Genomic DNA, 14,160 nt, shown 5'->3' on the forward strand with positions numbered 1-14,160 from the left:
TGCCCCATACACACGTGCAGATTATCTGCAGACTTTTGTCTGCAGACTTACCAAAACCATATAATATGAGGTCAAACCTAAACACTTTCAATTTGTATGCAATCCGGCAGGCCCTTGCACCACATAGAAAAGGTAAGTCTGCAGACAAAAGTCTTCAGATAATCTGCACGTGTGTATGGGGCATTAGACTTACAGGTAACTTCTTTTTCTGAGAGTCTTTCAGGACAGCCATATTCCCACCCGGTGATGTCTTGTATTATTTATATATATATATATATATATATATATATATATATATATATATATATATATATATATATATATATATATATATATATATATATATATATATATATATTATAAATTAGTTTTACAGGAATGTCCTACGGTTCTCGAATAGTGAAGTGTGAGGACCAGATGCCCGCCTTTTATCTGATTTGGATTTTAATGTTTCCTGTCCTGGTAGGATTAGCCCTAGGTCTCATGGGCTGTCCAGGAAGACTCTCAGAAAAGGAGTTACCAGTAAGTCTAACTCAGCTCTGCCTATACTGCTGCGTCATTCATTCACAAGTTCCTGTAAATAGATTACAAGTAGCATCAGCCATTGCGGCTGACAGCTTGTAGTTCTCAAACTGTAAGGGCGCAGGTTAGCACACTCAAAGTTCATTGATCTGTCTGCCCAAGTGCAAGCAGACCGCTATCCTGAGTCTGCAGGAGCCTGGCATTGCACCTGCTGATCGTTGGGTGCAACAGAGGCTCTGCAGGCTTTTTATAAAAAAATAATAAATGCACATTTGTGTTACCTATTTTTTATTTTTTTTTTAAAAAGTGCGTTTTTGTTTATTTTGGTGAGTGTGAGATATGGGCTGATTCAGCAGAAATCCGCTGAAATTTTTTACGCAATCTATGGCTAGCTTTAGTCTATGCAAACTTGTCTTCGAGCAAAATATTTAAGCCAGTAATTTAGCATTACAGCCAGGAAACTAGCATTTTTAAATCATGTTGTCAAGTGACAAATTGCATGCATACACCGATCAGCCCTAACCTTTTGACCACTAACCAGTAAAATTAATGACTTTGATTGTCTCATTACAGTGGCATATGAAAGTGGGTGGGATATGTTTGGGCAGCAAGTGAACATTTTGTCCTGAAGTTGATGTGTTTGAAAGCAGAAAAATGGGCAAGGGTAAAGATATTTGAATTATTTTTGTCAAGGGTCATATTGTAAATGGCTAGATCAGCCTTTTTCAACCAGTGTGCCCAGGCACCCTGGGGTGCCTTGAGGTTTCTTCAGGTGTGCCTTGGCAAAATGGCTAAAAATTGCCCAAAAATAGTTTAAAAAAAAAAAAAAGTTTTCATTGTGCACAATTACAACCTTCTAGCTGCCGATGTCCTAATGACCATTGGCAAAATCGGTTGATAAGGAAGATGTCAGTCGCCTCCATAGCATCCTTGTTTGACCCTCACATTAGCTGAATGATAGAGGAAAACTGAAGAACAAGAGAAACATTGGAATACTAGTCAGTAGCAGTTTACAAAAGTGTATTTGCTTTGGAAGAATAAATCGCCTCTAATGTTGGGTGTCCTACTTGCACTTGTGGATGTTGCTGCATTATGTAAGACTATTAGAATAGTTTTTACATTTTAGAATGGAGCGCTTTGAGACTGTCCATTTTTAAAGGGTGCCTTGACTGAAAAAAGGTTGACAAACACTGGGCTAGATGACTGGGTCAGAGCAACTCCAAAACTAAAGCTCTTATGGTCTGCAGTGGTCAGGACTTGCCAAAGGGTTCAAGAAAGTGAAGTTTGGCCTGTGTAGTCACCATCTAATATAAAAGTTACTGTAGTTTAGATTGATGAAAAGGGATAATGACACAAAGGTGTCAAGAGTACACCGTGCATCAGTTTGTAGTGTACGGAGCTGTGTAGCTGCAGATCGGTCAGGGTGCCCATGCTGAGCTGTGTCCAGCCAAAAGCACCTACAATGGGTTCATGATCATTAGAACGGATCCACAGAGCAGTGTAAAATGGTTTGATCATTTTCTTTTACATTCTGTGGATGGCCAGGTACGTGTGGGAAAGAGATGGCAACAGGATACAGTAACGGAAGAAGAAAAGCCGGCTGAGGCAGTGTGATCCTTTTGGGCAATATTCTGCTGGGAATCCTTCGGTCTTGTCATTCATGTGGATGTTGCTCTGGAGTCCATGCCTCAATAGATCAGGATTGTTTTGGCAGCAAAAGGCAGACCCACTCAACATTAGGACAGTTATAATGTTATGGCTGATCGGTGTATTTCTCTCAGTACAGGTTACCTTATATATAATGGGTACGAAAAGTCTACATACCCCTGTTAAAAAATCAGGTTTCACTGATGTTAAAAAATGAGACAAAGATAAATTATTTCAGAACTTTTTCCACCACTTCTTCTTCTTCTTCTTCTTCTTCTTCTTCTTCTTTTTTTTTTTTTTTTGTTTTTACCACTTCCGGACCGCCCACCGCAGTTTTACGTCAGTACTTTGACGTTAAATACCGGGGCTATGGTAGCAGATAGCTGCCATAACCCCGGTATTTTTTTTTTTTTTTTAAACTGCGGGCAGTCTGCTTTAACATGAGGGTGGTCCCAGCGGCAGATTCGCAGTGGGATGACCCTTTATGGGATGGACCCACCAGTAGCGGGAAAAATTATCCGGTCTGCTGTCCCCTCAGGCAGGAAGTCGAGTGAGGGCAAGATGACCCCCCCCCCCCCCCCCCCACTTGACTATGGCCCTGGAGGACCAGAGTGACCTCCATATGTTGCATCCTAGCAATGGATGGAGATAGATAGATATAGAGAGAGATCTGAGGTCTTTTTTGACCCCAGATCTCACATTAAAGAGGTCCTGTCATGCTTATTTGTATTAAAAGGGATGTTTACATTCCTTGTATTAGGAATAAAAGTGATCAAATTTTGCTATGTTAGATAAACTAACAAATTGAAGATGAACTACACTCATTTCTTGTAATCTGTTACAGCAAACAGAATTTTCTTTTGGGATATAGGTTTTACAGAAATGCTGATCACATTAAGCACCCCTGCCAGTGTTAAATATTCTGTCCCATCACTGTAACTGCAAGGGAGCTTTTCTATTGAAAACAGACCTAAGCTGGCCATAGGTCATGCAGTCTTCTTTCTTTCAACACAGTCACTGTTGGAGGAATCCCTTCTTGCTGCGCTTTTGTATTCTGACAGCGGGAAGTTTTTCCACTGTCAGAATACAATGATCACTGCTGGCAGTTAAAACCGCCGACTGTGATCGTAAGAACAAAACTCGACAGGCTGGTTGTACTGAAGTCTTATCGATCAACATCAGTACAACCAGCCTGCCCCTAGATGGATTGAAATTCAGCAGGAACCAGCTGAATTGTGATCAGCCTATGGCTGGGGTTTATTAAATCACCATACCAAAATAGAGGGCCTAAAAAAGGAAACGAATGCAGCCATCTCGTCTAAGAATTGGTAAGGTACAGTATAATTGTTTGTTTTAGTACTGCTTTAATCCTCCAACATAGATCACGTGTACTGTCAGTCATTTTTGCTGAGTCTGTTGGTTTTAGACCCGGTTCACACTTCTGCGTGTGCCGGGTTCGCATGTCATGTCGGAGCGCACTGCTCCGACATGACATGCGATCAGCTGTGCGGTGCGAGTTTAGCCATACAGTTTGTATGGCTAAATTCGCACCGCACCCGCAGCAAAGACGCACAGGAGGCATTTTTGCTGCCGCATCAGGATCGGATCGCACAGCGGTTCACACTTGTGCGATCCGATCCTGTGCGAACTGCACGATCGCACTGCGATATGCGATCAAACTGGGGGTGTCGTTAAGATTACATTGACACCCCCAGCGGATCGCATATGGCAGTGTGAACTGCCGGGGGTGCGTGTGCGATGCGGGAACAGGCTGCGAATTCGCAGCCTTCCCGCATCGCAATAGTGTGAACCGAGCCTGAATCAACATTGAGATAAGAGGATCAAAAGTGCTGGCGCCATGTAAATAGATCATTGCAAACCATTCAATCAAAAGTTGTTTGTTTTTTTTTGTTTTTTTGTTTACAGTAGCTTGTTCCTTTTCTCATACTATAAAATGCTATATATTGTTTAAGCTTGCATGCCTGTGTGCACAGCAGAAAGCTCAGTGCCACCTTATTTTGGGGATGCAATATACTGTGGAACAAAATGAGCAATAAACAGTTACATTAAAGCTTGCCATACATGTGGCAACCTTTTTTTGATTCGATATGTTCAATTCCTATTTAAAGTGATGCCTTGAAACCAAAGAATCTACCACCCACAAGTTTGATGGCTCTCCTGAATTTGATAACTTGAACTGGGCAATAAATTGATAACTTCAATATGGTTACTAAAAAAAAAAAAAAAAAAAAATGGTCAAAACCAATTTATTTTTTTCTGCCAGGTTTGATTGGGGCAATTTCGATCCATCTTCTTGCAGTTGATCAGAATCACTATTTCCTGATTTGGGAACACTTTAATGCCAGCTCAAGAAAATTGGTTAGGGTTACTAAACGCAGGAAACTGGATTCACTATATCCGGTCTCCCACAGAACGTGCTGACTGATCACTTTAAGTATGGGGTATGTTTTCTAACCAAGGAATTTACTGTTTATATTCATGTGCTGTGCTGACCTCTCCCCCTACCCCCCCCCCCCCCTCAGGACCAGGGGGTGATGAGGAAGGTGGTCCAGTGTAGGTTCACTTTACAGATTTTCTGCGCTGATAATCAATGTGCTGATAATCAATGTGCTGATTATCAATCTGTGCAGCCCCATCAGAGGTGCCCTTTAGTAATGCCTGTCAGTGCGTCCTCATCAGTGCAGCCTCATCAGTGCCCCTCAGTGAGGGAGAAAAGAATGTTCTAACCAAAACTAAAAAAAAGGATTTCTCTTTGACAAAAAAAAACCTAGTGGTGATTAAATGCCACCAAAAGAAAGCTCTATTTGGGGGAAAATGATATTTTAATTTGGGTACAGCGTTGCATGACGGTGCAATTGTCATTCAAAGTGCGACCGCGCTGAAAGCGAAAAGTTTTTTTTTTTTCTTTTTTTTTTTTTTTTTTTTTTTTTTTGTATTTTGTAATGTTGTTTTACTATTTAAATCATTAAAAATGAAATATTTTTGTGTTTTCCATAACTCTTGCTATGTCTCTCAGTATCTTTGTGTTTAAATGAGTTTCTATTGTTTTAAAAGTGTGTTTAAAGACCTTTAAAATGCTTCTACACGTACAGTGACAGTAAAAAAAAACATGCCTACAATGCATTTTAATAGGGTTTTTCTATTTCGTGGATTTTCGCGGCTGGGTCCGGAACGTAACCCCCGCAATAAAGGGGGTTTACTGTAATACAATTGTATGTAGTGGATGTTGTAGTAATAAGTGTAGTCGTTACAATTCTCTTTTTATATGAATATTTTATCCTAAAGCAGTACTTTTTTCTTTACAGTTGGGTGATTGCATCAGGATTACCCTGAGCGAATGGAGCTCGAAAGCCGGTCCAGAACATATACAGGTAATGTTGACATCTGTGTTCTTAATCTGGTGGATTAAAGATCAAATTGTATAGTGGTTTTTGTTTAACAGTTTCAGCTTTATAATTGTGGAGACTAAAAAAGGGTTAGGTTTATGGTCTCCTTTTTCTCCTCACTACCCCTACCTATACTTTTTGTTCATAATTTCTGTGTAAATCTGGCCATACACTGTTTAAAATTCAGCAAGTTCCTGCTGAACCTTCAGTCAGTGTTTGGCAGTCCTTGGTTGATGTCAATTGTTTTATCAACTTCTGTTAAAGTGACATGTTGGAAAATGGTTCTCCATCCGTGACTATGACCAAATGGCTGAAATTGCTGATCAGTTTATTCTGACAGCGGCGGGTGCATCCATCCCCTGCCAATCTCTACAGTAGATAAAGGGATGGGTGTATGCATATCTACAGCGTTGCAGGGCAGGATGTTTTATAACAAACTGGCCAGCAAGCTAAGCATATGCTCCTAGATCAGTCTTTCTCAACCTTTTTAATACAGCTAAAACCATAAATATCTTTCATATCTTAGTGAACTGCTGCTAAATTAATTTAGCTCTTATTAATGGTACATTTGCAGGGTCAATAGGTTTTACATTTACTAATACGTGAAAGAATAAAGAATGTAGCATACCTAGCAAATGTAACACCCAGAACTCTCCCCCGTTTTATAACAAAATTGGTTTCAATCCTGAAAAGAAGCCTTTAAAAGTGAAATTGTAGTACCCCTTACATTTGTGGTCAGTGAAAAAGCGTCTACTTATATTGGTAGTCAGTTTTAAATGGTTCCATACATTGGTGGCCAGGAGAAGGACCACATATATATTGGTGATTGGGAAAAGGACACTCTTACGTTGTTGACCATTGGAAAAATCGCCCTCTTGCAGACCGTACATAAGATAATTGGTATCAGTGGTTACTAGGAGTTAAAAACTCTTCATTAATCAAGGAATTCCTAGCAACCTGTGGATGAACCCCCAGATTTCCACAGAACCCTGGTTGTGAAGCTCTGTCCATCTTTCATAATGAGGAATGGCAAGTGCTCATTTACAAAATACAGGTACTGATCTCCCAATGGTGCAACTCTTGCTGCTAGTACTGGTCTCAGGTGCTGACATATCTGACAAGCCATCAAGAGGAAGCGAAGCGCAGACTCTTACCTCTTCGTTTAGGCTGGGTTAACACTTAGTGTGGACGCGGGTCTGGTGTGTCCCCGTTCTCCATTTCAGGGTCGAATTGGGCCTGAATTTTTGCTGAATTGGGACCTGAAACTGAGCCAAAGACACACAGGACTGCAAACCACTCTGCAGCAGCCACGGAGATGTGTGAACCGGCCCCATTGAGAGCCGGGCACACTCTCCTGTCATGCGAATTGGATGCGGGGAAACTCGCATTCCAGTTCGCACTAGTGTGAACCCAGCCTTAAGCCTAGTACACACGAACGAATTTCCGCCGACCGGTCGTCCATCTTTTGTCCAGAGTGGTGTTTTATTGTTTGGAATGTGCCTAGACTGCACATGAATTTTCCCGCACGACAAAATTCTACTTCAGAAGTCGGCATGCCCAGTCCTGCTCATAAGATTTTTCCCTGTCGAAATCTGTACTGACTGCACAAAAATCGGACGTGTTTTGACGGAGGAAAAAAATTTTATAGCCTGCACACCAGATTTTTTTCAGCCGCAAAGTCAGTCAGTTGTCAGAAGCATCATACCAACAAGCCGAAAATCGGCAGATCGGTCGTCGGACGAAAATTCCCTGTCGAATTTCGACTCGTGTGTACGGGCCTTAAGACTTCTACCATGGCAGACAAATGTTGTTGTTCAATGGAAGAATACTAAAAAGGATTGGACCGAACTCTCAATCACAAGAGCCCCAAATGTAGCAGGAAGATGCATGTTGGTTTCAACTGCTGCATGTAAATCTGTGTGGCAGGTTTTCTAATTTCACCACAGATTAACCTGTAGGAATTATCCATTTTCTTAACATGGCTAATTGTCTAAAATCTAACAGATATTCAGGTTGACCATTATAATTAAGCTAAGTACATTTTAAGGCTAAAAACTTCACTTTGTTGTGTGAAATACAAGGATGACATTAGTGTTGTGCACCAAGAACTTGTCATTTTAAAAAGAATTTCAGGTATGGATATTTTATACACCATTCCATTTGTCCAGTTTGGACCAATGTAACTAGGTATAGGCCATGGATACTGAAAATCGCGTAGACACTGTTGCCACCTTCCAGATTCCGTACTGAGAGCCAGCCTGATGCATTTTTACTTAGGACAGAGATGTATGGGCGCTTGAGGATATATGTAATAATATAGCAGCATTAATGATGATAAAATGATATAACAGCAAAAATGTAAATACAGTTGCTGATTACATGGGGAGGGGGAAGCACAGGGGGATTTATAGTCCATGTGCTTATAAATGGGTATGGGGAAGTAGATAAATTCTTTGAGGAGGTCCGTAGGCAGGATTGAGGCCAGTACCTGGGATGGATGGATGGCTGCAGCTCAGGGCCAGCTCTCAAGAAGAGTGTCAGCTCTAGACAACAGATGAAGAAAGAGGGAAGAGCGCCTCTGATTGCAAGGTATTGATTTATTGAAGCGATAAAAACATGAGAACTTACATTAAAGTAAGGTTATATGCGTTTTCTCCTGGCGAGGCAGCTCCAAGGTGGGATGGTAGGGGTCTTCAGGGTCCAGAAGAGCCTTGGGTGCAGACAGACATGCCGGCTGGCTGTGTGAATCCAGGCCAATTGGAGGACCGCGAGGCGGAGACTGGAAGGTGTCTGACGTCAGGACTGGAATTTGCAAGATAGCGGAGTAGGCTGCCGCGTTTCAGAGTCTGCGCTAAACCCGGGCGGGGCATGCGCACTGCTTTTTGAAGTGACTATGCATTTCTACCTGGTGTGGTCAGCTGCCCAGCATGGGTGTCAATTTGCATTTTCTGAATGTACCCGTAAGATTTGGGATCACTGAAGTAGAATGTCTACTTGAGGGTTTTCCAGCTTTCAGGGGCATTGGTCAGGGGTGTGGTTTGTTTTACAAGCTACATTTTTATTCCTACTCTGTATTCCTTCCAAGGATTTACATTGATGCGTTGGTAGTTTATTTTTCTATAATTTTGAATGTAGTTTGCAGCCTAAAATTGTAAGTGGTTGCTGATGAGTTGTGGCAAACTGGCTTCTTATTTCCTATTGGAATTCAGCAGTAATTTCTTCCTGTTTTGAGACTCTCCCTCCCTATCCTAAAAACTTGTGTGTGTTGTTTGATGCACTATTGGGCTTTAGCCGGGGGTGAACATAGTTTGAACCCATGTATAAAAGCTTCCTTGTGCACTTTAATGGTAAGTGAGCAGAGCCTTGGTATTCATTTATGTCCATCAAGCCCCCTAGTATTGAAAGCTAGATGTTAGCATTGAGAGAGCTTTGCTGAGTGGAGGCCTTTAGCCCTCACTTACAGGGGACATGTTGGACAGCAGCATAGACAAATCCTGAAGCTTGCCATAGAGTGAGAACCTAAACAGGCAGAAATTGGTTCAGTGGGTGGCCTTGTCTGCACCACTCTTCTTACAACCTTTTAATTAAAAAGGTTTAAAAAAAAAAAAAAAACTGTCAATTGGATGCTTACACTCAGCTGTAAGAATACTAAAGTAGGCAGAGGAGATTTCCTACATCTGCTTATTTCTTTTGTTCAATCCAAAGCAGCATAAACTGCTGCCCCTTTAAATGTGAATAATCACATGCACGAATAAGTGAACAATGTGGTAGGAGGCACTGTTTAAAAACTAAATAAAAACTAAATATGTGCGCCTATAATAAATACATTGTAAATATGTCTAATAACACATACAACAATTCTTGTCGATTAAATAGGTGTACCTGTGTGCAATCTAAGTCACCTGATCTGTCTTTGCATATATACACCTTTTTTTTTAAAGGCCCCAGCGGCTGCAACACCTAAGCAGGCACCACTAACTAAACACTGCCATGAAGACCAAGGAACTCTCCAAACAAGTAAGGGACAATGTTGAGGAGTACAAGTCGGGGTTAGGTTATAAAAAAAAAAAAAAAAATATCCAAATCTTTAATGATCCCCAGGAGCACCATCGAATCTATCCTAACCAAATGGAAAGAACATGGCACAACAGCAAACCTGCCAAGAGACTGATTAATGCCCTCCTTGCCAGGTCCGTGAGTTTTGGTGGGCGGCAGAGGCAGCCCATAGACCTAAGGTAACCCTGGAGGAGCTGCAGAGTTCCACAGCAGAGACTGGAGTATCTGTACATAGGACGACAATAAGCTGTACGCTCCATAGAGTTGGGCTTTATGGCAGAGTGGCCAGAAGAAAGCCATTCCTTTCAGCAAGAAACAAAATGGCATGTGGGAGACTCCCAAAATGTATGGAGGAAGGTGCTCTGGTCTGATGAGACTAAAATTGAACTTTTCGGCCATCAAAGAAAATGCTATGTCTGGCGCAAACCCAACCCAACCCAACACATCACATCACTCCAAGAACACCATTTTCAGCAGCTGAGACTGGGAAACTGGTCAGAGTTGAGGGAAAGATGGATGGTGCTAAATACAGGGATATTCTTGAGCAAAACCTGTACCACTCTGTGTGATTTGAGGCCGGGATGGAGGTTCATATTCCAGCAGGACAATGACCCCAAACACACTGCTAAAGCAACTCTTAAGTGGTTTAAGGGAAAACATGTAAATGTGTTGGTCAAAAAAGGAGCAAAACAAGAACCGAGGTCCTGTCCAACCCACTCAGCGCTTATGTGATATGCAATCCCAAAATATAATGGCAAAAGCCACCTGTAAACAAAGCAAGATAATGGATCCCAAAAGCCGATATTCATACAAAGCTTCTGCTATATTATTATATAGTATCTAGAAAAGGTGCGTACATAAACAAAAGCCCATATATGCACTAGCAGTGCTAAACAGCCCTTAAACCAAGGGCGGCGAATATATAGCTAAATTGATTGCAAGTATGATCTTAATCAATGTTCATAAAAAGCTGGTCATGCAAAAATGGTGAAACCAAAGTCTCTTTCCCCCCGATGGAACCAGGTGGGAATGGCGCAGAGTAGACACAGGATATTCTCCTTTTACTTTCACCACAACAGCCACCAAGAGCCTTCACCACACCGCTGTGCCCCCCCCCCCCAGGCAGTAAAGACGTACCCTTATTGTTTAGGTCAAGCGCTTTGAACAAAACCAGTGATCCTCCACTATCCAATGGCGATCCACCTTTTATTATTGGTACCAGCTGGTTGAATGGTAATCGGCGCCTCTATCTCCTCACCAAAACATCACTCAATGATTTTGATAACAAGTTGGAGCTGACATAAGGCTAATCCCATCATAGATACCTCACTGTCTTCATGGATGTTTCCAAACATGTATCCATTACTTCTGCCTTACTTCCTGGGCAGAGTATAGGTCATGGCACAGGAAGGAGTTGACCAGCTGACCTCATTAGCACACACCCTGCATCATCCACCCACCCATTTCCAGGTGCACGTTTTTAAATTAAATGCATTTAATAGGAGCAATGATTCACGTTAGTGTGAACTTGACCTAATTCTGGCAAGATTAACAAGTACTTTCTGTACTTCCAAAAAATGGTTTGTCTTAAAGCAAAAAAATGCTGTCTCAATCGAAGGACTGGTAAGCTGCAATATAGAACACTAAGTATCAAGCAACAATACACTTCAAGTAATCGGTGTGATCTCTGGCTTTTAGGTCAAAAGTTTATGGGCAAGAAAGGATCCTAAAGACAACCCTTCAGGATTTTACATTTTTCTACCCCAACAACACCTCTATATTGCAAAGTGTATTTTCTACTCCTAAACCAGATTGCCTTATAGTTGGAAGTGTGTAGATAGCCTGTCAGTCAGTGAGAGCCTGTCTGCAGTGATGGATAGCTGGTATGTACCAGGCCTTTGTTTCAGCCCAGACAGTTATTTTTACCCAGGCATGCCTTGTCAGTGTGTATTAGCTGGAAGGATTTTTTTTTTCTTCTTTTCAACTGTAATCACTATTTAGGTCATGCATTTATTGACATTGCCACTGAAAAATGTTCTCAAACCTTTTATGGAAATTTTTCACGAAGTTACACAAGTCATGCTACTAAAATTTTGTAGTTGCAGTTGGGTACAAAGTAAATAATGGCAGTTGTGTTCCACTATTGAACAGTTGGGTTTCCCAGGGTCAGCTCTCTAACCCTCATGCTTTCTTCTATCTTTTTAAAGAGTTCTTATGGATCCGGTCACGTGTTTTTGCATGAAAGAACTTTTTATTCAAAGAATTTTTAGGGTACTGTCCAAACCAATTTTCAAACCAGTAATATAGGAACATGCCACACAAATAGGCATGGCACATTACAAAAGGAAAAATGTTGAAACATGGAAAATACAAGCAGTACACTTTAATGTGCATGTAAAGGGCCTCAACGACATTTGGAGAGGCCACAACATTGGGCAATAACAAAACCAGAACCAAAGTTCACATAACTGAGTGAAGGGGAAAAGGTAGGGGGAGGAACATGGTATGATGATTTAGAGAATGTTCTGAAAATGTCAGTCCCTGGAAACTCTTGAAGATGAGTATGAGTTCAGACGATAAAAAATCAGGGTGATATTCGGGTACAGTAATCTGAAGTCCCTATAGACCCTCCTGCAGGTCCATGTAGTATGGACTTTTTCAGCGTCAGAGCGGTCTTCAGCCACTAGCATCTTCATTGCCATGATGTCATTGAGTATCTGGGCCCACTCCAAGGGGTGAAGAGAAGTACATTTCCAGAGGCTGGAAATGGAAACCCAGGCCGCCAACAGTGTCTCAGGATGCCTTTTTTTAATTTTCAAAATGGACCTAGAATCATTGACAAGGGTGAGCTGAGACAAGGATTGAAATCTCAAATGCACAGAGTTGTAGAAGATAAATACTTTCTGCCAAACGGTGATATTGGATGGCAACCCCACCAAATATTTAGATGAGCCATAATCTTCTTTGCACCTCCAACATATGGTGGGAACAGATGGGTACTCCTTACTCTTAATAGATTAAGCCTACATCTCAGTCTCCCAGAAGATGGCTCCAACACAAAGCAGATGACTTGTATGTTCTGTTTCTGAGCCTGTGAAGGGGGTGTGCCACTTTTCTCCTATCGGCTCTCAGGTTTCACACAGCTCTGTGCTTTAGCTCTGCAGTGTGTGTGTAAGATCAGATCCCCCCCCAGCCCTTGCTTTCTGCTGCTGCGCATAATCTTTTTCATCCTAGTGTTGTACAGGGTGGATTTGACTTAAACATAGTCAGTTTAAATTACTAGTAAAAAGGCTTAAATTACTAGTAAAAAGGCTTGATTTAAATTGACTCGGTTTTAAATCATTTTTAAAGAGCAACTGTCATTTGTCCCACAGCGGCTCCTTGTCTGACCTGCTTTTGACTCACTAACAGTCCCATTCACTTTATTGGGACGGCTGGTGATGCGGCAGTGACACAAGGTGAGGGATGTGACAGCAGCAGGTGAGTGGATGCCCGCTAACAGGCGCTGCTATGATGGATCTAAAATGACAGGTGATCTTTAAATGTAAGGACTCATTCTTGTTGGTAGTTAGTGTGTAATTGTGTGAATGCATCAATGTGCATTTTATCTCAGCTGCAGAGCTTGGATTCATTGAGTTTACCATAAATTTAAGTATTGCAGAATATACAGCCTCCTGCTACATAACTAAGCACCATTTTATGACGAATACGCTTAATTCATATTTCCTAAATAGAAAACTCTTTGGATAGATTTTTTACTCCAAAAGCATTTTATTAAAATAAATTTGTTTATCCACTTGCCTTCTGTGCACTTAAACACCCTTCCAATCCAGGCCAATTTTCAGCTTTCAGCGCTCACACTTTGACTGACAATTGCGCGGTCATGCTACACTGTACCCATATGAAATTTTTATCATTTTTTTCACACAAATAGAGCTTTCTTTTGGTGGTATGTAATCATCTCTGGGTTTTTTTTATTTTTTACAAAAAAAAGAATAAAGACAGAAAAAAAAAAAAAAAAAAATAAATAAAAAATTTCTTATTTTCTGCGAGTAAATTTTGAAAATAAATTTCTCCTTCACTGCTGTGCGCTGATGAGGCGGCACTGATGGGCACTGATAGGCTGCACTGAGGTGACACTTATGGGCACTGATGAGGAGGTACTAAAATGCCGCACTGATAGGTGGCACTGAGAGGTGGCACAGAGGTGGCACTGGGCACAGAGGTGGCACTGGGCGGCACTGATGGACACTGCTGGGCGGCACTGATGGACACTGCTGGGCGGCACTGATGGACACTGCTGGGCGGCACTGATGGACACTGCTGGGCGGCACTGATGGACACTGCTGGGCGGCACTGATGGACACTGCTGGGCGGCACTGATGGACACTGCTGGGCGGCACTGATGGGCAGCACCATCAGTGCCCACACTCAGTGCCCATAGTGCTGCCAGTCAGTGCTCATCAGTGCCTAGATGAGCAGGCACTGATGGGCACTAACTGGCAGCACTATGGGCATTGATGGGGGG

At 41.8% G+C, this 14,160-nt stretch overlaps 1 protein-coding gene across 1 annotated transcript in view; it reads left to right on the forward strand.

Moving 5' to 3' along the window:
- GCLM (glutamate-cysteine ligase modifier subunit) overlaps positions 1-14,160 on the forward strand; it is a 52,263-nt gene that overhangs the window by 16,174 nt on the left and 21,929 nt on the right. Inside the window, exon 2 of the mRNA XM_082266610.1 lies at positions 5,496-5,561. Coding sequence (XP_082122736.1) covers positions 5,496-5,561 — 66 coding nt within the window. The remainder of the gene's footprint in view (positions 1-5,495; positions 5,562-14,160) is intronic.

This window comes from Pelophylax lessonae (genome assembly GCF_965119305.1).
Source record: "Pelophylax lessonae genome assembly, chromosome: 8".
Taxonomy (NCBI): Eukaryota; Metazoa; Chordata; class Amphibia; order Anura; family Ranidae; genus Pelophylax; species Pelophylax lessonae.